Source organism: Carcharodon carcharias, chromosome 5 (genome assembly GCF_017639515.1).
Source record: "Carcharodon carcharias isolate sCarCar2 chromosome 5, sCarCar2.pri, whole genome shotgun sequence".
Lineage (NCBI taxonomy): Eukaryota > Metazoa > Chordata > Chondrichthyes > Lamniformes > Lamnidae > Carcharodon > Carcharodon carcharias.
This window is the reverse complement of record NC_054471.1, coordinates 176415659-176436673: the sequence shown is the minus strand read 5'-3', so window position 1 is coordinate 176436673 and position 21015 is coordinate 176415659. Positions and strand designations below refer to the sequence as shown.

Genomic DNA, 21015 nt, shown 5'->3' with positions numbered 1-21015 from the left:
AAAACAAGTTCGTGAGGCTAACTAGCTTATTCCTAGTTCCATGTTCCAGACGTAGAAACTTCAGGAAAACAAGCTTTGACGCACCTTTGCGTTGTCAGTTTTCTCCCTCATTTTAAGACTGGCGGGTCCTGTTCTTTGCAATGCCTGCTTTCATTTTCAGATTTCTTGAATCTCATTTTATAATCTAACGGCATCAACTTTTTGACAAAGCAGTTTTTAGGCCATTCAAAATATTAACTTCCTCTCATTATTGGCAAATCTGTTATCTTATTTTTTAAATCCTCTCTTCCGTCCTTTTCACCCCAAAGTTTGTGCTGACAGCTTTTCTCGTTACGTATGCTAACTGACCTGTTGCGTATATCAGCAGTCTCCGCGTCTGTTTGATGTTTACACTTTTTTTTCTGATTGTTTCTTTTTTGGTACATTCTGTCACCTCAAAGTAAGAATTTGGATTTTTTGCAGTCGAAATTGCTTTGGAATTTCGTTTTGAGTGATTTGATTGATAAAGTTTCAGGCAGAAAAGTCTGCGCAGTACTCTAATGTGAGATGTAAAGATATCTTTCATATATATTGTAGTTTAGGGTGAATATTAATGCTAGTTTTGGTAGTTGAGAAGCTTTGTATTGCCCACTGTAGTCCTAGTGTTTTCATGGCACCAGCTGAAAATAAACAAAAATACAGTCGGTCCATGAAGACAGGCGTTTCTCCTTTAAGGGTTTTTTTTTACAAGTAGGCAAAACCATCGTGACACTAATTGAATAATTTAATTTCTTAATTATGCATGCTGAAATTGTTTAATTCACTTTCTGTATTAGACTTGCTAATGATTGAGCTGAATTTGCCTTAAAGAAATTCTGAATCTTACAATAAATTTCCGTGTTGAGAGAACTTGGCACGTTTAAGTAGGTAGTTTTTATTCTTGAATAACCTTTGAGACTGACCTTTGGTGTTTATAGGCAGGTTTAGTACAAAGTCGTGAGCAAAAATTTCGTGCAGCATTAGCTGGGATTAACCCTCATCACTGCGAAGTTTGTACATAATTTAACTGCAGATATAAGAATATTACGGTAAAATGTCCTTCCAACGCGGTGTCTCTTCTGTTACGAAGCAGTAGCATGGGAGTGAATAAGATGCACTTCGCTAAGTAATTTATTGTTAGGATGATCCTATAGCATTCTGCAATCAAAAGTGCTCAGCGATTCGATCCCCTGGTTCCACATAATCAAGCTATAGGACTAAAGATGCACATGGCGGGAAATCCTAAAAGCATGGGGTTTTTTTTTTTAAAAGTTGTTCCAGTAAATAGTGTTTTTTTTCAACAACACAGATCATAAGCGACAGTCGGAGCAACGAAGCGCTCTGCCATCAGATGGAGCAGAGTCCAACCCCCGCCCCCCACCTCCCTCCACCTCCCTGGCTCCCCGCCCCTTAATGGGAAGTTCCAAGAGTCGGCTGCCAGTTTGTTTGATTGACAACCAGGGACGGAACAATCAGTGCTTCCCAGCCGGGAATGTGGAGCGGAGAAGGAAGCGAATGAGTGACAGCGGGAGGCGGGAGCCGTAGTCCAGCCGCCACATGTGCAGCGCCCGAGCGGGCATGGAAGGGGCTGTCTCACCTAGGACAGCGCGGATGGAGGATCGCTGAGAGCGGCGTTCCCCCCCGCCCGTCATCGCCAGGTAAAGCCGCGCTGAGCAGGGCTGCTGGTGGGCGCCAGGTGAGTTGGGAAGGCTTGCCTGAAATGAAACCCCGTCAAGCTGTGAAATATATGAAGGAAAACAAGACACCGACTGTGTTTTATATGGAGACTTCTTGACTGAGCTTTGCTTAAGGAAGGGGGGAGCCTCTTTATCAATATTTAAACGTGTAGTAGTTGGAAGTGAGCCACGCTAGGTGAAATTTGCCCAGAGAATGCGAATCTATTGATGGGTTGACTTTGTTTCAAAAGGGGGGCAAGAGGGTTTGGATATTTTAAAGGTGACGTTTCTTTTCTCTGGCGAATTGGTGCAGTTTTATATGTGAGTTATGTGAGAGTTGTTCTGTAGGATGTTCTGTCCGATCGGTCCAAAGAGCTACATTTGTTGTGTGTGTCTCTCTCTCTCTCTGCTTTCTTTTTGCAGGTTTTTACATTTCCTGCCCTGCTGCCCGCGTTCATGTGTCATTGATGGGAAATCAAATCGATCGGATCACCCACCTGAATTACAGCGAGCTGCCCACGGGCGACCCTTCCGGCGTCGAGAAAGACGAGCTGAGGGTGGGGGTCGCCTATTTTTTCTCGGACGAGGAGGATGAGGTGGACGTCGAGCGGGCTCCGGCCGAGCTGCAGTGGCCAGAGCCGAGCCCCCAGCAGGACGAGCCGGCCAGCAAAGGGGGGACGACGACGGGGACGGGGACGGCGGCGCCGGCGCCGGCGGCGGGCGAGCTGGAGTACTCCGCCTTCTGCCGCCAGGAGTGCATCTTCTCCAAGCTGGGCGACAGCCAGGACCTGAGGGTGTACTCGGTCAACAGCCTGCTGCCCAGGTGCCGGGCCGGGGACTTGCTGGAGCTGCCGGCCAGCAGCGGCCAGGCGGCTCACTGGGCGGTCTACGTGGGCGGCAGCCAGGTGGTGCACCTGCACCAGCAGGAGATCCGGCAGGACCACCTGGCCGAGGTGGGCGGCGGGCGGCTGGCCCGCATCGTCAACACTTGGTACCGCTACCGGGCGCTGCCGCCCGAGCTGGTGGTGCAGAACGCCCGCGGTCACCTCGGCCTCAAGGGCCACGACGTCTGCTGGACCGACTCGGAGAGCTTCGCCGCCTGGTGCCGCTTCGGCAAACGGGAGTTCAAGGCCGGCGGCGAGGGGCAGAGTGGCGGCGGCGGCGGCGAGCGCCGCTACTTCCTCAAGCTGCACCTCTCGGACAACTGGGTGCACACGCTAAACTTTGCCAGCTTGGAGGATTTGATCAGGGAAAAGCGCCGCAAAGACGCCAGCGGGAAAATACGAGTGCTGAAAGAGCTGTCTATACTGAATCACAAATAGCACATTTCTTTTTTGAACTTATCCAGGCATGTATGTACTCCTCGACGGAGGAGAGTTTTCAAGAGGTCGGCAGCATCCCAGGCGCCAACTGTGAAGTCCAGTCTGAATTGAGGGTTACCTTATCCACCTGGCCGGAGGACTGAGACCATTAAGGTGTGAACTTAACCACGTACATTTTGTAACTGCCAATTCTTACAAGGCCCAGAGCTCACGTTCTGTTGTGCCACTTTTTTCATGTTCTGGTTTCAACCTTGGACATTGCAATATTCCTATCCAGAGGTGGTTTTGTTATCCCATAGGATGGCCTCTGTGCAGGAATCCTCTTGTTCCTATTTTTGTTCAAATTTCTTGACTTTAAATCATATTTCTGTGTTTGGGTCGGGGAGGGGGTGGGGGGTGTGGTTAGGGGAGGGAGAATTGCATTTTCAATATTGGAAATAGCAAACCAAGTGAAAGAGGCAGCGTTCAGCTTAGACATTTTACCACTTCCATTTTCATGCGTGCATTCCTAAAGGGTTGTTAAGGGGATGGTGTATCCAGTTCTCTAAGTCCCATTGCTTGAAAAATAGTATGAAAATAACATTGTGAAGATGGCATAAACATGCCAAAAAGATGAATGTGTTCTCAGGCTCTGGGGACTGTCTGTCACTCGGATCTCTTGTCATAGTCATGCACAACACTTCGAAATGACAGAGCATTTCAGTGCCTGTGAGTCATGCACAAGTGCAGCAGTGGTCACAAGGTGTTTGAGCCATGCATATCTCAGTTTAGATGGGCTGTAGGGAAACCCTGCTCCCTTTCTAGTGTTCTGTGTGAACACGAATGAGTAATGCCACTTGTTCTTTCTGAGTGGGAAGCTTTGGATTGCATGAATACCAGAGTAACGTTATTGGGAATATTGTCACTGTACAAATATGAAAGGGGTGTGTGTGTGTGTGTGTGTGGGGCAATCCCCTCCTATTTTCTCTGTTTCCTCCTGCGTTTTTGCATTGGCCTGGATTTTGGGCACCACACCTTCGGAAGAATGTATTGGTATTGGAGGGAGTGTAGCATGGGTTTGTTAGAGTGATACCTGAGTTCCAGGGGTTAAATTATGAGGAGAGATTACACAAACTGGGGCCGTATTTCCTAGAATTCAAAGTTATGGGTGATTTGATTGAAATTTTGAAGATATCAAGGAGAACAGATAGCCTTCCTCTCTCTATCTACTCTCTGCAGTTATGGAGTGTAGGACTAAGGGAAATGGTCAAAAAATTAGAGCCACACCTTTCAAGAATGAAATTAGGAAACATGTCTCCATATACAAGGTGATAAAATTTGGAACTCTTCCACAAATGGCAATTTACGCTTGATTAATTATATCTAAATTTGAGATTAATTGATTTCTGTTATCTACAGATATTAAGGGATTAGGGGCAAAAGCAGGTATATGGAGTTAGGCTGTCAATATCTCATTGAATGATAGAACAGGCTTGAGAGGCTAAAGGATCTACGCCTGTTCCTATATTCACTCCACGTAAAGTCGACCAGAGACTTTTCATGGGTCAGTGAAGATTGCTAGTTACTCGTCATCTAATCCAACACTGTGCCCTCTACAGGGGATATCTGGCTTGCTTGAGTAGAAAAAGCTGCAGTGAGGCTTTTCAAGCAATCAAACTGAAGAATCTCAGTTCCCCTAATTACTATCATTACAGCAAGAGTGGGCAACTACCCAAAGTTCATACCATTATGTAGATCTTTATGTAGATCCCAGTATTACAGCATTACAAAATCCAGGCCATTGTTTTCACTTGGAATGACTCAGTACATCGAAATCTCCGGGCATCTTTGAAACACTGCTCAAGGTTAACTCACCAGGATTTATCTTTGGCCAGTTTATGATCCTTCTCAGACTAGCTGGTTAAGGCTTTGGAGTGATGGGATCCTTACATTAGAACTGGAAATTTGAAACAGATTTTTTATTTTTAGTTAATTCAAAATTTAGATTATAATGGGATAGGCTAAATGAAACAGTCTCATGATTTTTTTTGTTGTAATTTCTTTGGCTTCTTTGCAATATTGTCTGCGCTTTCACCTGTTGTGCTGTTTCAGTACGCTGCTGAATTGAAATATTGGCATAGACTGTTTTGCACTGCAAGCACTGCAGTCTTGTACGTTTGGCACAGAGTCCATCCCTGGATGAAATAGTGACATGAACAACCCTATGCCCTGTGATAGAGTAGGACCTCGTATTTCTTGGTAGTTAATGCACTTATAAATGCTTCTAAATAATGCCTTTTGCTCAGACTATTTTTAATCATGCAGATCGCTTGACCAGATCTATAATTTTAACATTCGAACACTAGGCAAGCACTAAAAGAGAACAGTCATTCGCTGTTTTCTACACTGTCCATTATTATGTAGCATCACTGGAATATCATTGGAACTATTGCCACCTTCTGTAATTCGATGAATTATTTTGCCATGGTGATAGAACCAGAGCCCAGTGTTAACTGAACCACAGTTCCTTGCCTTAAACAGAGCCAAAATAAAGTTAAATCTACATTAAAGGAAACCGTCTCCTTCTGCCAATGAAACAAATTTCATCGAAGCAGGAGTGGGTCATTTAATCCCTTGAGCTTGAAGAGTGCTATATAATAGACTGTTCGTATTGGTGCCTATTGGCCATTTCACTCCCCCTGCTTGTACCCTCGAATTTTATGTATTAGGACTACAAAAAAGAAAATGTGGCAAATTACTACTGCCCTCATTTTATTGCTGCCCAAGATTAAATTTTGCCCCAAAAAGCCACATCTGACTGCCCCATTTTCTGTGGATATATATCTTCTAGCTTCATAGCTAATGCTAAAAAGATTACCAGCTTAGTCAGTTGTTTACTGATCTAGGGCATGATTCCAATCATTTCTCAACTGTCATAAGACAGATCAATTTAAAGGCATAGAAGGTTAACTCGGATCAAGTAAAAAGGCTCTTTTCTAGAATATGTCTCCTGAGCTGACATTGGTGACTATTTTTATTATAGAGTCATAAATAGAGCTCAGTTCAGTTAAACAAAAGTAAATTTTGGTCACTTTGTTATTGAATCTACCAACTGATCTATGATAGAGAAATCTGCCCTTGTAAAGCGACAGACATAAGAAAAAATAAGATACTTCATAAATAAAAACCCATACTGGTATTTTCCATTGGATCAAAATAGGAAGGTAAAAGATATTAGTTAAAGTTAGTCCAATTGGAAAACAGGGCATTTGAAAATGCTTGTTTTAGCCCACCTTGTATTTTCTGTAAACAAATTTATTAAGCACCTGGAACCTGGTGACTTTATGCATTCGTATTTTAACCGTTGTTAGTTTGCACTGGCCTCACAGACCGAACAACTGCATAACCCAATCCTGTATAAGCCATAACATTCCTACAGTTTAGTCAGAAAATGTGAAAGTCCTACTTTGTTTGAGATGGATGGACAGATGTGTTTGTGTTTTCTTTTCCTGAAGGAGCATCTTGGCCATCAGCTTAGCAGTAGGGTTGATCATAGCATTTGTTGGTAGATTAAAGCATACTAAGCTATTGATCTACATTCCCTTGAATAATTTAGTCAAATCATCTAATTCAGATTTGCATAGCCAGTAAAGTATAACTCAAATTCCATTTGTTTAATTGGGCCCATTATTTTTGATTAATCTTGTTTATACTCATAGTTGGATGCAGCGGGAAGCCCAGCATTTCCCAAAATCCACCTTTCATCATTTCATATCCTGGTGTGAACGGAGCAAATGAAGTCTTGCATTGGAATTGCAAAAACAGCACAACAACAGCATTTCCTGATAGCTGCTTCCTGCTTGCCCCGCCATTTACAATAAAGGCACTTCTGTAGGCTCTTTGACATGCAGGGACAAATAGATGCAGCAAACTAGGTCCAGCACTGGAGCATGTGACTCATACAGCCAAATCATCTATGTGTGTAGAAGTAACAGGAGACAGCAAATCAGCTTGCCCACTTTACACTCAGCTCGATTTTCTTTTAGCTGCTGATTCCCCTATCATCCATTTTGTGCAACTGCCTACAATGAATTAACGCTCCAAAATCCCCACTGCTGAAATCAAGAACTTGTATTTGTTTAGCATCTTTAATGTGGTAAAACATTCCAAGGCACTTCACAGGAGCGTTATCAAATAAAATCTGCAGCCTAGTCACATAATTGGAGGAGCACAGGGACCTCAGTGGCTAAAATCATAGTTTGATACATTAATTCAAGCACAAGATTCTCCAGTAGGAGCCAGTGTTTATGCTGGTTTAAGAAAGGGAATATTTATCAGTTTCTGTGTATGTTGTCATAGGATGCATAACCTCTACCTGTTCAGCTGTACTTTGTTTAAAGAAACTAATTGCAACTTCTTCCCAGCCTAGTCCCACATCTATCTGATATTTTACTTCATGAGCCGTCAAGGAACTTTTATTGGGTCACGTTTCAGACGGCCTTTTACCCGAAATCTTAAGGAATGACAAAGAAAGAATGGAAAATGTTTTTGTTTTCATGTGGCCAAATGTGTTTTTCAATTAAGTGAGCAAGTTCACACAAAAGAAAAGCTAAGTGTTATCCCTGTGATATCATGGGGGTAGGTGTCTGCTGGAAGGGCCTAACACTGTCTTTTTGGATTCTCTTTGAGAAATTAGATTGCCCTGAGTGGTGCAGATTTTCCCACATGGACCTGCTTTAGTAAATGCCTGCCATAAAAAAGGTTGAGTGCTCAGGAAGCAGCTCACAATCATTCTTGAAGAATGCTGTGGACAAATGATTGGCATCTTCCCTCTCCCTACCCTGGAACATAATGGGCAAGGCAAGAGGCCCTAAATTCATCTGCCATTTGCTCCAAATAGATGAGCTGCCTCTGGAGGCCAGTGGGCACCTGCAACTTGTCTAAGCCATTGGAATGAGGCCCAAGGCTCAATTTTGAACCAGCATTAAACCTTCCAATTGTGGCTTGTGCCTTTGGTTATGGACCTGGAATTCAGCCATAACAACCCTACATAGATATGAAAAGCTATTATATTTTAATATAGTGCATTGAAAAGATCAGATTTGACTTTCAAAATTCAAAACTCTGTAAATATAATTAGACCAAAGAAAAATATCTTGTTTAATTCTTCCTGAATGCAGGTATTGAAAAATAAATAAAAACAGAAAATGCTGGAAATACTCAGCAGGCCAGGTGGCATCAGAACCCTTGTGATGAAAGGCCATCGACCTGCAACATTAAGCCCGTTTCTCTCTTCACAGATGCTGCCTGTCCTGCTGAGTATTCTCAGTTTTTTATTTGAGTGCTAGCATCGGCAGTATTTTGCTTTTGAAGAGTAAGTAGTTGGTTTATATTGAACATGAGGTTCAGTTCCAGTTTAGTGCACCAAGTTAATTAGATTCCAAGATAAACGGTAGCAGCTTATATATGTGAACATAAAAACCATAAGTAGCTAATTCCTCACTTAGTATAAAATCCACATCTGCGCTGCCCTAAGCTGTTACCTTCCTAGGAATTGCTTATAAAACTTTAAAATAATTACAATTTCCAAACCAGTTCCAAATATATTTCAGTTGAACTTAATGGAACTTATATTTTGCCTATATTTGCTGCTTGGATCAGGAATTTTGTACCATGAATTGACATATTGAAGTTCATACCTGGATCAGAATAATGCTGAGATCGGGTATGTGTTTTTCTGGATAACACTATTTCAGAGTAAAATGTGGCTCTTTATGTTTTCAGACCAGTTTTCAACAGATTAACCGTTTGAGAACCACAGTAGCATTTCTTCATTTGTTTAATGAAACCTTCTAGCGTAGCTTTAGCTGTGCAGGAAGATGTGCATATTCAGTGATTAAATGTCAAAGAAGGGACTTTTCCTTTAATTCTTGTGAAGGTGCTGCTTGTATTTTTTTTTGTATCTTTGGCGATCTAAGCACCTTTAAAATGAATTTCGAATTGGGAGAGAAAATAGATCCCTTATTTTCTTGTATTTCTCTTGCATCATCCTAACGTAGAACTGATGAGGCAAGGAAATCTGAATGGTGAGTCAATCCGGAAGCCCCCTGGGATTTCCTGACAGAAGTGCTGTCAGTTATATAATGCATTGGCCAGGTATCTGAGGGTGCATTAGCATAGAATGCAGATGATGCCATGTTACGCATTTCCCACCAGGAGAACCCTGTTAATACTGGGCAGCAAGATTGCTGGTGTGTTCCTGGTGTTTGGTGTTATGTGTTGAGAAAGAAGAACAATTTAAACAGTCAATGTGACTAAGTCAAAACAGAAATTTTAAAATCATTGGAACATTTTTTAACCTTCAGCTGTCCACATTACCAAATGGCAAACCGCGACAACAAGGGAATCCAAAACTCGATCATATATAAAACTGAGAAGATACTTCTTTATCCAGAGTGGTTATAGGGCAGAACTGCTGTCACATGGGAGTAATTGAGACGAGGAGAGCAGATGCTTTTGAGGGGGAGCTAGATAAATACATGAGATAGAAATGGATAGAAGAATATGCTGATAAGGTGAGATGAAACAGAGTAGGAGGAGGCTTATGTAAAGCACACCAAGGCAGAGGCCAGTTGGGCTGAAAGGCCTATTTTGGTGCTGTAAAATTTTGATGTAATAATTTCTAGCCCCACTGCCTTCCCAGCCCCCAGATCTAGGGGTGTGTGAAACACTGGCCTGGCTTTGACTGCAAATAAAAATAGTCAGTGCTGGGGGTGGATGCTGACAGGGACAACCTCACATGTGCCACTGGAGATCTATCACCATAGTGGCGAAAAGGAAAATTGATCCTTAGATTTTAATGCTTTAACTTGATATGAAGAAGGTAAATGACAACTTTTTGTCCATGAAAAAAGTCACTAATAGAATTTACGATTACAGGGTTTACTTTTTTTTTATTCATTCATGGGATGTGGGCTTCGCTGGCTGGGCCAGAATTTATTGCCCATCCCTGGTTGCCCTTGAGAAGGTGGTACTGAGCTGCCTTCTTGAGCTGCTGCAGTCCATGTGCTCTAGGTACACCCACATTGTATTAGGAAGGGAGTTCCAGGATTTTGACCCAGCAACAGTGAAGGAACGGCGATATATTTCCAAGTCAGGATGGTGAGTGGCTTGGAGGGGAACTTGCAGGTGATGGTGTTCCCATCTGTCTGCTGCCCTTGTCCTTCTAGATGGTAGTAGTCATGGGTTTGGAAGGTGCTGTCTAAGGAGCCTTGGTGAATTCCTGCAATGCATCTTATAGATGGTACACACTGTTGCCACTCTGCATCAGTGGTGTAGGAAGTGAATGTTGGTGAATGTGGTGCCAATCAAGCAGGCTGCTTTGTCCTGAATGGTGTCAAGCTTCTTGAGTATTGTGGGAGCTGCACTCATCCAGACAAGTGGAGGACATTCCATCACACTCTTGACTTGTGTTTTGTAGGTGGTGGACGGTCTTTGGGGAGTCAGGGAGGTGAGTTACTCGTCACAAGATTCCGAGCCTCTGATCTGCTCTTGTCACCACAGTATTTATATGGCTAGTCCAGTTCAGTTTCTGGGAACATAGCATCTGCTACTGCTAAGTTATTCATAACTGGCACACACACCTAAGAAACCAACTCAAACACATTCTCAAAACATAGGAAAGAAAATCCCCAATAATTCAGCAAATTCACCTGTGTAATATTATTTCATCCCAAAGAATCTTCATTAACAGGGCTGTAAATGGACAACCTCCATTTTCTTTTTGATGATTGTATTTTTTTCTCACGTATACATCCATTGGTGAGCCATTTTAAATTGCAGAAAGCCTAAATTGTAAATTTAAATTAGGCTGGTTGTAAAAGCTTTTCCTCAGGGAACTATTAGACATTGGTATTCCTAATAAATAACTAATTTAGGTAGATTAAATGACATTTAATAATGTTACCCTAAGTGGAATTTATCACAAGTGATATTAAGTGGGCTTTATGCACAATTAAAAGTCTTGTCCCATAAGTTCCATTGTAATGACCCTCAAAGATTGCTTATTTATCAATGGTTTTACATGGTTAACAAGGATCAATCAAATCAACATAGAAAACAATCCTCGCTTTCTCACTTTGGCTCACTCTCCCACCCTCTTGCCCATTCACCCACCTTCTCCTTCCCTCTTCAGCCTCTTGCTCTCTCTCTCCCCCAGTCTCCCTATTGCTCCATGTCACATCCGTCTCTCTCCCTCTAGTGTGCTCCGTGTCTCATCCATCTCTCTCCCTCTTGCGCACTCCGTCTCTCACCTGCCCCCTCCCTCTCGCACACTCTATCTCTCCTTCGCCCTCTCCCTCATGCACTCAGTATCTCCCCATCCTCCTCCCTCTCGCGCTCTCTCTCTGTCTCTGCTGTCGCCCTTCCTGTTTGTCCGCTTACTTCTGTTTCGACCCTCCCCACCAACCTCTGTCCACAGTCTCAGTGAAACAGGATAATTTCTGCATTTGTCCATAGTTTGATCGCAGTCATCCAGAGGTCTCCATGGTATAAGCAAAGAGAAAGAGAATTTGAGAGACATGCAGAAAAAGATGTGCTAAGTGCCAAAACTACTAAATGAAAAGTAAACTGGGTACAAAGCAAAGTCACAGTTAGCAGAAGAGACAGAGATTTAGAACCTTATTTTTTAAAAGTGTCTAAGTTTATGGGCTTTAAAGGGGTGAAGTGATAACCAGTTTAACTGTGCAGAGGCCCACACCTGATCTGCATGGGAGTTCAAGTCACTGCTAAATTGATTGTTTCTTTTTAAGGTGGCCCTAGAGGTTAGAAGTTAATGTAGACCTTGGGCTGAATTTTCTTAGTTGGTGTGCGGGGGCAGGTCCCACACGTCCGCGCATAACATGATGCCTGGTGACGTCAGGTGAGCATCCCGACGTCACTGCGCGCCATCGAGATATTTCGCGATGATGTCTGACGCGTGTCCGCCATTAATTAATGGGCCACTGAAGGTCCTTGTCTCATCAATCGACACTGATTTTTTTGGCGCCTGTACAATCTTCAGGTTGGCGCACGGGTGCAACGGGCACTGGGGTAGTGAGTGTGCACAGTCAAGTATTTAATTTTAAAAGTCTTTGAAACTTGCCTGTGTGATCTGCAGTACTTCAAAACGCATACCAGCTGCTTTTTCTGGACTCTTATCCATCAGGTCAGCACTCTGCAGTGAGGAATCTTTTCTGGGCCTGCAGGTTTCTGGAAGCCTTCCCTTAGCCTGGGAATGGGAGCTGAACTGCCCGCTCCACTCCCCCGCCAACCAGAAAATTCAGCCCCTCATTTCAGTGTTAAAACAAGGCTGCTGTGATCATTTCAGACTCAGAAACTTGTTTGAACTAATCATGGCGTGCAAAGTCCAGCAGCCATTTCCAGATCTTGAGACACCCTTATCAGTGATCTTTAAAGACTGCTTTTAAAAAAGAGAAACCCAAAAACTTTGAAAATGTTTACAATTTTGTGAAGTGGGAATGCTCCTTGGCTTGATGAAATAACTTTGATCTGCTGCCAGCCCACTTTCATTCCCCGAGGCTTATTTTGGCTAAAATTTGTAAGGCAGTCATGTAAACTGTGTGGGGGTGTCTTGTCGCCTGCAGCTTGCCTAATTTAATCTGATGAGGCCGGTTAGATTTACTTCAGCCCTTAGGCCTCTCTGTACAGATGCATTGTTGATACAGCTGTCAGAATTGCACTTAACTTGAGGCGCTAAGGAACATGGGCCTTGACCTGTCCACACACAAGCCTTCAGGCGATCAACTAAGGCATACTTTCTGATTTAATTTAAACATTTAGAGTTAAGATAAAATAAATTGGGTAATGCCTAATAACACACAGAGGAAAGCAGTACGAGCATGAATTTTATTGGCTGTAAAATTAACTCTTGTGTTTAAAATATGTAATAATTAACAAAATCCTGATTAAACAAACTAAGCAGAGTGGTTTCTGTTCCTTGGAATACCTTAATCTGCCAGTGAGAAATCTCCCTTTTTGATTAGCAGTATCCAGATGGGAATTTTGCTTCTGTTTTTATCTTTTTGGATAGTTTACATTTAAGGTCTGAACAAGTGTATATATTTCATATGGTTTCTCTCGGATTGACCGGTTTCAGGGTATAAATCAACAAGTTAAATATTGATTGTAATTTAACCAATAATTATTTGAAAGGCAGTGGCTACTTCATTTGGGATATAAAGAGTAACTAATTGTGGTTTTTACCCTTTGGCGTGATCAGTTGCTTATGAAGTAGACTGTTCCACTTCACTGCAATGTTTTATCTGAATTTGTAAATTATTTTTCAACAGTAGAGAGTGTTTCAGGCACAATTCCATTTGATTTACATTCCGTTAAAGGAGAATTGCTGTCTTGTAAGGCAGTTGTTTTCATTTGTAAACACAATGGGAGTGACTTTCACTCTTAGGAGAGATGCAGACCGGCAGCTGGATTAGCATCATCCGTCTTACACTATTGTTCAAAGTCAGTTTAATTCTACCAACTTCTATTACATGCATGGGAATGAGATGGGTGATTGCTGTCATATTACCCTCTACGTTTCAATGTTTGACTTAACTAATTAAAAACTTTCATTAGTCAACTTTCTCTGACAGGTCACAAGATAAATATAGATGAGGGTCATTCAGCCCACCTTAGCTAAAGAAAGAGCCCACAGTCTCCCATCATATTAATCTGCTGTCTTAAATGCCTCCAGCATTTTTACCTTTACTGCCTTCCCCAAAATTATTCTCTAATTTTCAATCACATGGGAAAAACTTACTAATTAATGTCAGCCCTAAATTTACATTTCCTCTGTTTGAACCTGTGTCCCCTTCTTTCATGGCAAAAACTTTGAACTTTTTCTTCAAATTTATCTTTTGAATACTGTGTAATATAGTATAGACACATCTGTAGGGGCCCCTCTCAATTACTACATTGCAAGGATTAAGAGCCAAAGGGGAGAGTTTTCTCCCCATCGGGTGGGCTGGGTGGGAGCGGGTGTGCCACCATTTTATGTGGGCAGGCCACTTAAGGCCCACCCAGTGTGATATGCACCCGGAAGCCCTCAGCGCTACCTGTGTGGGCGGGAGAAGAGGGAGAGTCAGGGCCTACCCTCTTTTGCGCGCATGTGTGTGAAAGAGCGCAGAAACCTCCTTGAGGCACAGAGCTGCCTCAGGGAGATTAATTTGATTGTGAAAACTTGAAAGAAAGAATGAAAAAGTTATTCAGACATGTCCCCTCATGTATCAGTGTCACATGAGCTGGGACATGTCAAGGAATTTTAATAAAATTTTTAATTAAAGTTGTAAACCCTGTTATGAAACCTCACCCCGCTCCTGGATGAGGTTCCAGGAAAAATGCGAAGGCTGCCTGGGCTCTTCGTCTGCCCACCTACCTTAAGGTTGGACGGGCAGCCCTGACAACTACTTCAGTTAGGTGATTAATGGCCTCAACAGGCCTTTGACAGTTCGGCGGGTGCGCTGCCGACTCTGGTGTGCTTCCGCCAAATTGAAGATTGGAATGACATGCGGTGATGTCAGGACGCACGCCTGATGTCACTGCCTGTCCATTTTACACATCGGGTGGGGCCCGCCCCTGCGCTCCGACCAGAAGATTCTGCCCAAAGTTTTATCAATCACTCCTCATAATTCAACCCTTTGACATACTGAAGCAATTTTGGTCTCTACTAGCCCATCTGCAGTAGGGATGGAGCAATAGGCTGACTAGAACCAAAATGGAAAACCAACTTAAAAGCAAAAAACTGCGGATGCTGGAAATCCAAAACAAAAACAAAAATACCTGGAAGAACTCAGCAGGTCTGGCAGCATCTGCAGAGAGGAGTTCTGTCGAAGGGTCATGAGGACTTGAAACGTCAACTCTTTTCTTCTCCGCCAATGCTGCCAGACCTGCTGAGTTTTTCCAGGTAATTCTGTTTTTGTTTTGGATTTCCAGCATCCGCAGTTTTTTTGTTTTTATATCTGCAGAGAGGAGCACAGTTAATGGTTTGAGTCCGAATGACCCTTCAACAGAGAATGTTCTGTTGAAGGGTCATTCGGACTCGAAACGTTAACTGTGCTCCTCACCGCAGATGCTGCCAGACCTGCTGAGTTTTTCCAGGTATTTTTGTTTTGGAAAACCAACTGCTGTCTTCACTTCTGCTCCCATTTTGGTCCAGGCCTTGAAATAGATGACGAAAGCTTTGCTGAAAACAAGACCCTGAAGCAAATTTAACATGCAAATGTGCTGCAGGGGTGCAAAATTTCGCCAAATCAACATCCTTTAATGAAACCTCTAGAGGATGCTGGGGAAAAAAAATAACCTGGTGTTGCATTGTTTTTGGAATTTTTTTGGAGGACTAGGATGGGCATAATAACTGACTTAGATAAGGGAAGCGAATGTACAATTGCCAAGTTTGTGGATGACACGAAAATAGTTGGGAAGGCAAGTGGTGAGGATGACACAAAGACTCTACAGAGGGCTATAGACAGGTTAAGTGAGTGGGCAAAAACTTGGCAGATGGAATATAATGTGGGAAAATGTGAGGTTATGCACTTTGGCAGGAAGAATAGAGGAGGGAATATTACTTAACTGGAGAAAGACTGCAGAAATCTGCAGCACAGAGGGATTTAGGAGTCCTTGTGCATGAATCCCAAAAAGCTTACATATAAGTTCAACAGGTAATAAGCAAATGAAATGTTGGCCTTTGTTTCAAAGGAAATGGAGTATAAAAATAGGGAAGTCTTGCTAAAACTATACAAGGCACTAGTTGGACCATGCCTAGAATACTGAGAACAGTTTTGGTCCCCTTATCTAACGAAAGATATACTGGTGTTGGAGGCAGTCCAGAGAAGGTTCACTAGGTTGACCCCGGGCATGGAAGGACTTTCTTATGAGGAGAGGTTGAGTAGGTCGGGCCTGTACTCATTGGAGTTTAGAAGAATGAGAGGCGACCTTATTGAAACATATAAGATTCTTAGGGGGCTTGACAAGTTAGATGCTGAGAGGTTATTTCCCCTTGTGGGAGAGCCTAGGGCCAGAGGGCATAATCTTAAAGTAAGAGGGCGCCCATTTAAAACAGAGATGAGGAGGAATTTCTTCTCTCAAAGGGTAGTCAATCTGTGGAATTCTTTACCTTAAAGGGCTGTGGAGGCTGCATTGTTAAGTATATTCAAGGCTGAGATAGACAGGTTTTTAATCAGTAGGGGAATCAAGTTTATGGGGAATAGGCAGGAAAATGGAGTTGAGGATTATCAAATCAGCCATGATCTCATTGAATGGCGGAGCAGACTTGATGGGTCGAGTGGCCTACTTCTGCTCCTATGTCTTATGGTCTTATGAAGAAAAAAACTTGGATTTTTAAAAACATATTTATATGTGGACCCTTTACAAAATGCAGACTTTTGGGGCAACCACAAAGGTATTTCTGGAAGGTGACTTGGCACCCCTCCGCAACTGGCACATGCAGCTGGAACTTTCAGGTTCTGGGGAAAGTAGGTACCCAAGAGGGTGTGGGTGTTTGCCAGTGGGATGGTAGTGAACTTTGGTGACCTTTAATGATCATACCCCTAGCATTCTTTAAGCTTTACCTATAGCTAATTTGGCTCTCTTTATAGTACATGTGCATATCCTTTTTTTCTCTCAACATACAGTATCTTACACTCACTCCCAATATTCTGCCCGATTATAGACCTAACTCCTTTTGCTTGCTAATGGTTGTTTTCTTTTCCCTCTCTGAGGCTTTCATAAAGTGTAGTTCAGACATGTTTTACATGTTAGAGGTTTCACAGTGCCTATTAAAGCATTCTTTCACACTGTCTCACCTAGCACAGATTTTCAACTACAACTCCCTTCTGTTTCTTCTTTAACAGCTATTTGATTTAAAAACTATTTTCAGACAAAATATATGACCTGTACATTTTTGGAAATCAAATGCCGTCGACTTTTTTGAAGTCATTTATTATCTTAAGTTTAATTTTTCATGCTGTGGTGTATTATTTACTCACATATGTAAGGATTACTTCATGAAGCTTTTTAGTGCTACATCTTGCATCCATTGAACTGATGTGGATTGGGTGTCAGCTTTCAATGTCAACACTGAACCTAAAGTATCTAGCATAACCCCTGTGGCTGGCCAGTGCATATAACATACTGGAAGCCAATGCATTAAAGCCAGAATGACTGGTATTAAGTTGGCATTTCCACAATGCAGCTAGAGTACCTGAAGAGCACTCCTGATCCATATTTGGGATGGGTGCTAAGGGGAGGCCATTATCAAAAATAAATTGATGAGCAGCAGTGTGGCCCTCAATTTCCAATGGGCCTTCCCTTTTCATTATGCCTTTACTGGTCTCCATATGGCCAGACAAAGAAAGGAGTTATTGAGCAGCAGAGATCGTTATGTAACCAAAGAGTGATGGTGTTCCAGTGGCAACCTGGAGTTCCTCGTTGGCAGCTTTTGTGTAAAGTATAGCCTCTTTGTCATTGTAGTGTTTCTAGTGCATTACAATATGCAAATGACTGACTCCAAACTATGGAGTGTGGTCAGTTTATTTGAATATAGTGGTGGTCAGGGTCAACATATTATTGACCCTATGCCTTATCAAAATATAACAAAATGGAGATGAAAAATCACAACCAATAATTCCAGTGTTCTCGGATTGAACTGTGATAATGGCATTTACATGTAATCTGGAAATAAATGCTGCCATTCATTATGCACATTATACTGCATTCTAAGTTCCATTAATACTGCTGTAAAAATGGGATATCGTTTTCACTGTAACAATCAACTAGATGTTATGACTGACACCTCTAAGAGCCATTGCCTCAATCATTGGCTGCTTCACATTTTGTTCTGAAAGAAAAGGAATGAAACTGAAACGAAGAATGTGTTTGATTTTTCCCCATGTGCTGAAGTGTTGATCTGATTTTCACATTTAATCAAATTGTATTTATGTAAATGTAAAAATACGTAATCTGCTTTTTAAGAGATTAAATCAAGAAGTGGATAATGCAACAGGGAGTATTATTAAAATGGTGTAAAGTGAGATAATAGCTCAACTTCTGATATTGGAGCATGAAATTAATTTTATGTAGGTGACTGCATATCAGGCCCAATGCAACACAAAAATCCTCTCCACGTTTTAGAATCTGATATTTACACTTTGTTCCTTAGGTAGATTCCTTGAATAAAATCTGGCAGAAAGCGTTATTTAAAAGAAAATAAACTTGTTGATTGTTGTGGTGCAATTTAAGATTCTTTAAAGAGCATAAATTGAAATGTACATGAGTAAGGGTCCTTTACTGTCGAAAGGTGAAATTTGTAGCAATAACGTTACCATTTAAAGTAGTAAACATGCTGAACTACTGGAATGCAAAATACATTTTCCTTATTATTACAGGTTGGCAGCACGTGTATAGAGCTGTTGCATTTTCCTATATAATAAATAACTATAAGTACACTAAGTTTTTGTCTATGAAGTGGGAAATGTGATGAGTCAAGCTACTGGAGCACAGAGGAGAAGCTACTTAAGGTTTGGAATTTTTTAATTACCAAAACTCTGAATTGAATTTTGATTCAAGTTTTGCTTTAAATGGTCAGACGTTGTTCCTTTTGTTTTATTAGTCGCCATGCATACTTCACATCTTGAATGTTTTGTTTTATTTTGCAATTTTATTTGGCAAAATGGGTAACCGAGTGGAAAAAATATAGCATGGCATGGCTCACCAGGTACCAAACCTGGCAGGGTTAGAACTTTTAAGACTGAAAGTCGAGTCTACATTGTCTTTTCCAACTTAACTCTTTGCTTAATGAAGCAAAATGAGAGAATAGCTCCATCATAGATTCATATAAAGTAATGACTGATATATTTATCTGGAAATGGATCTGAGGTTCTATGTTTTTTTACTTTCTATCTGCATCACAGCAGTATGATATTTCTTATTTTGTAATTTTCCTGTCAATGGAGATTATTTACTAAAACCAATGGCTGGAATAATTGGAGACCCAGTGGCTACATTGGTATTCACACACACTGAAGTGTGCATAATTTAGTTTGCAGTTCCTTGTCGGTATTGGATTTGTGCTTGTAAGTAAGCGTGGGCTTGAGACGAAGGCACGTGGGCAGTTTGCAGATAAATCACAGGGCTTTAAATATCAAGGTCAGGGGGAAGGTAACACAAGAATGAGAGATTACCAGCTCAAGAACATCTGATCTCCAGACACAAGGCAGGGCATGGAGATGGAGAATGATTTAAAAAAAAAATGCACTTTGATTGTTGATCTGTTAAAACATTCTGTTCAGGGAATATGTTCATGTAAATGCACAGATCCGTGCTAACCTTCTACAAAGCAAAATTGTGTTTTCTGTTCAAGTACAATGTCTGTTATGGCGTTTAAACAATTAATATGCATCACACTGTAAACTTGCAGATCAAACCAAAATACAAAATGTGCATCTGTAAAACTGACAACTGGTGTTAAATGTGAAAGACACAAAGTATGTGCTGTAATAAAAATCTATTTTTGCCATTATTATGTCTGTTAATCTGCTGGAATGAAGGTAGTGATGAGAATGCTTATTTTCAAAACACACTACTGATCAAGCTAAGAAAAGTTCTTTTTTTAACCTTTTGACATTGCCTAGACTTGGAGAGGTATAATGAGGCGATGTGACTTCTTTTTTCCCCACGAAGTATTAATGGATGTGCTGTATGTTGCTTCAACTCCCATCCAGGAATTGCCCCTGATGTTCACTTGACTCTTTAAACGTAGTTGCACTTCTGCTGTTGACTCTTTGGCATGTTTTGTTAATGGGGTGTCATGCTTGCTGCAAATATGGACATGGGTCAGCAACAAAGAGGCAGTCATATTGATGATGTAATATTGGATTATTCCTTCCATACAGAATGAAGCTTCTGTTTAATACTTAAACAAACATCTGTAAAGCTACTAATAAGTAGTAGAGAACAGATAAATGAATTATCAAACTCATTTATTTATGGCAGCGTAATGGTGCTGGACTACCAGCTCTGGTCACGAGTTCAAACCCTAGGTTGTAAAATGTAACTAAATTAATGTGGTCATATTGTGGACTGACACCAGGAAACAAATGGCTGTGAAAGCAGTAGAATTTTCATAAAATCCCTCTAGTTTACTAATGTTCTTCAAGGAAGGGAAACTGCTACACTATTAGCTTTGACGTATTATGTGGTTGACTTTTAATTCCCTCTGCAGTGCCAGCTTTTCAGATAATAAGTGTGGTTGTGCCAATCCATGTTGCCCACAATGTGAAAACAAATCCAACAAAAATAGAATACACATACTGTGTTCAGTAAGGCCATTGAAGTCATTCCAGTATTACTATTGTGGAATCAAATTACACTGTGGACCTCAGTGAGTACAGTGATAATGTAGAAAACTGGTCTGAGGATATTAAGTACTTTAGTACTGCCGTAACTGAATAATCTTTTCAGCCTTATTTATTTCTGTTACCTAAATTTAATGTAAACCTTAAGATATGACGTTTCACGCAAATGCGAACCTAATTTCAATTAATATTAAAACAGGTTTCTACTGCCTTGAGTTATTTGGTTCTATGGTTTTGTATATTTTAATGGTTTGAATTTCAGAATGCAATCACATTAGTAGGAGTGGAGCTGTGAAAATACAAAACTACAATAACATAATTTAACAGTGACATTTTTAGAGGATTGAAGATATTTTATTCTTGGAATTGTTTACTGAATAACTTAAGTCTGTGGGGGATGGGATGAGGAGAGGAATTGCAGTTTAGTATGAATTCAGAAGTTGATACTTCAGACAGGCTCAGGAGAACAAATGATGTTAGAATGACAAACTCTTTGGTCAATAAATTAGATGGGTTAGAGTGCCCGCCTCGTTAGTGTCGCACCTGATATATTTGTCCCTGTGCTAGAAAGGACCTTGGGAAGGTGGTGGGGGTGGGGGAGGAGCGGAAATT

The 21015-nt window shown here is 41.5% G+C and overlaps 1 protein-coding gene across 3 annotated transcripts; it reads left to right on the top strand.

Moving 5' to 3' along the window:
• Nucleotides 1-1595: 1595 nt before the first annotated feature.
• Nucleotides 1596-19566, top strand: lratd1 (LRAT domain containing 1). 3 transcript variants are annotated; one of them, XM_041188779.1, is made up of 4 exons: nt 1596-1676; nt 2118-3169; nt 10476-10505; nt 11513-12051. In XM_041188779.1, the coding sequence occupies exon 2, from the start codon at nt 2162-2164 to the stop codon at nt 3014-3016; it is 855 nt and encodes a 284-aa protein (XP_041044713.1). In that variant the 5' UTR covers nt 1596-1676; nt 2118-2161; the 3' UTR covers nt 3017-3169; nt 10476-10505; nt 11513-12051. The 3 variants fall into 3 exon arrangements, with proteins under 3 accessions (XP_041044713.1, XP_041044711.1, XP_041044712.1); XM_041188777.1 differs by lacking the exons at nt 10476-10505; nt 11513-12051 and adding an exon at nt 18436-19566; XM_041188778.1 differs by lacking the exons at nt 1596-1676; nt 10476-10505; nt 11513-12051 and adding exons at nt 1691-1714; nt 18436-19566.
• Nucleotides 19567-21015: the final 1449 nt, after the last annotated feature.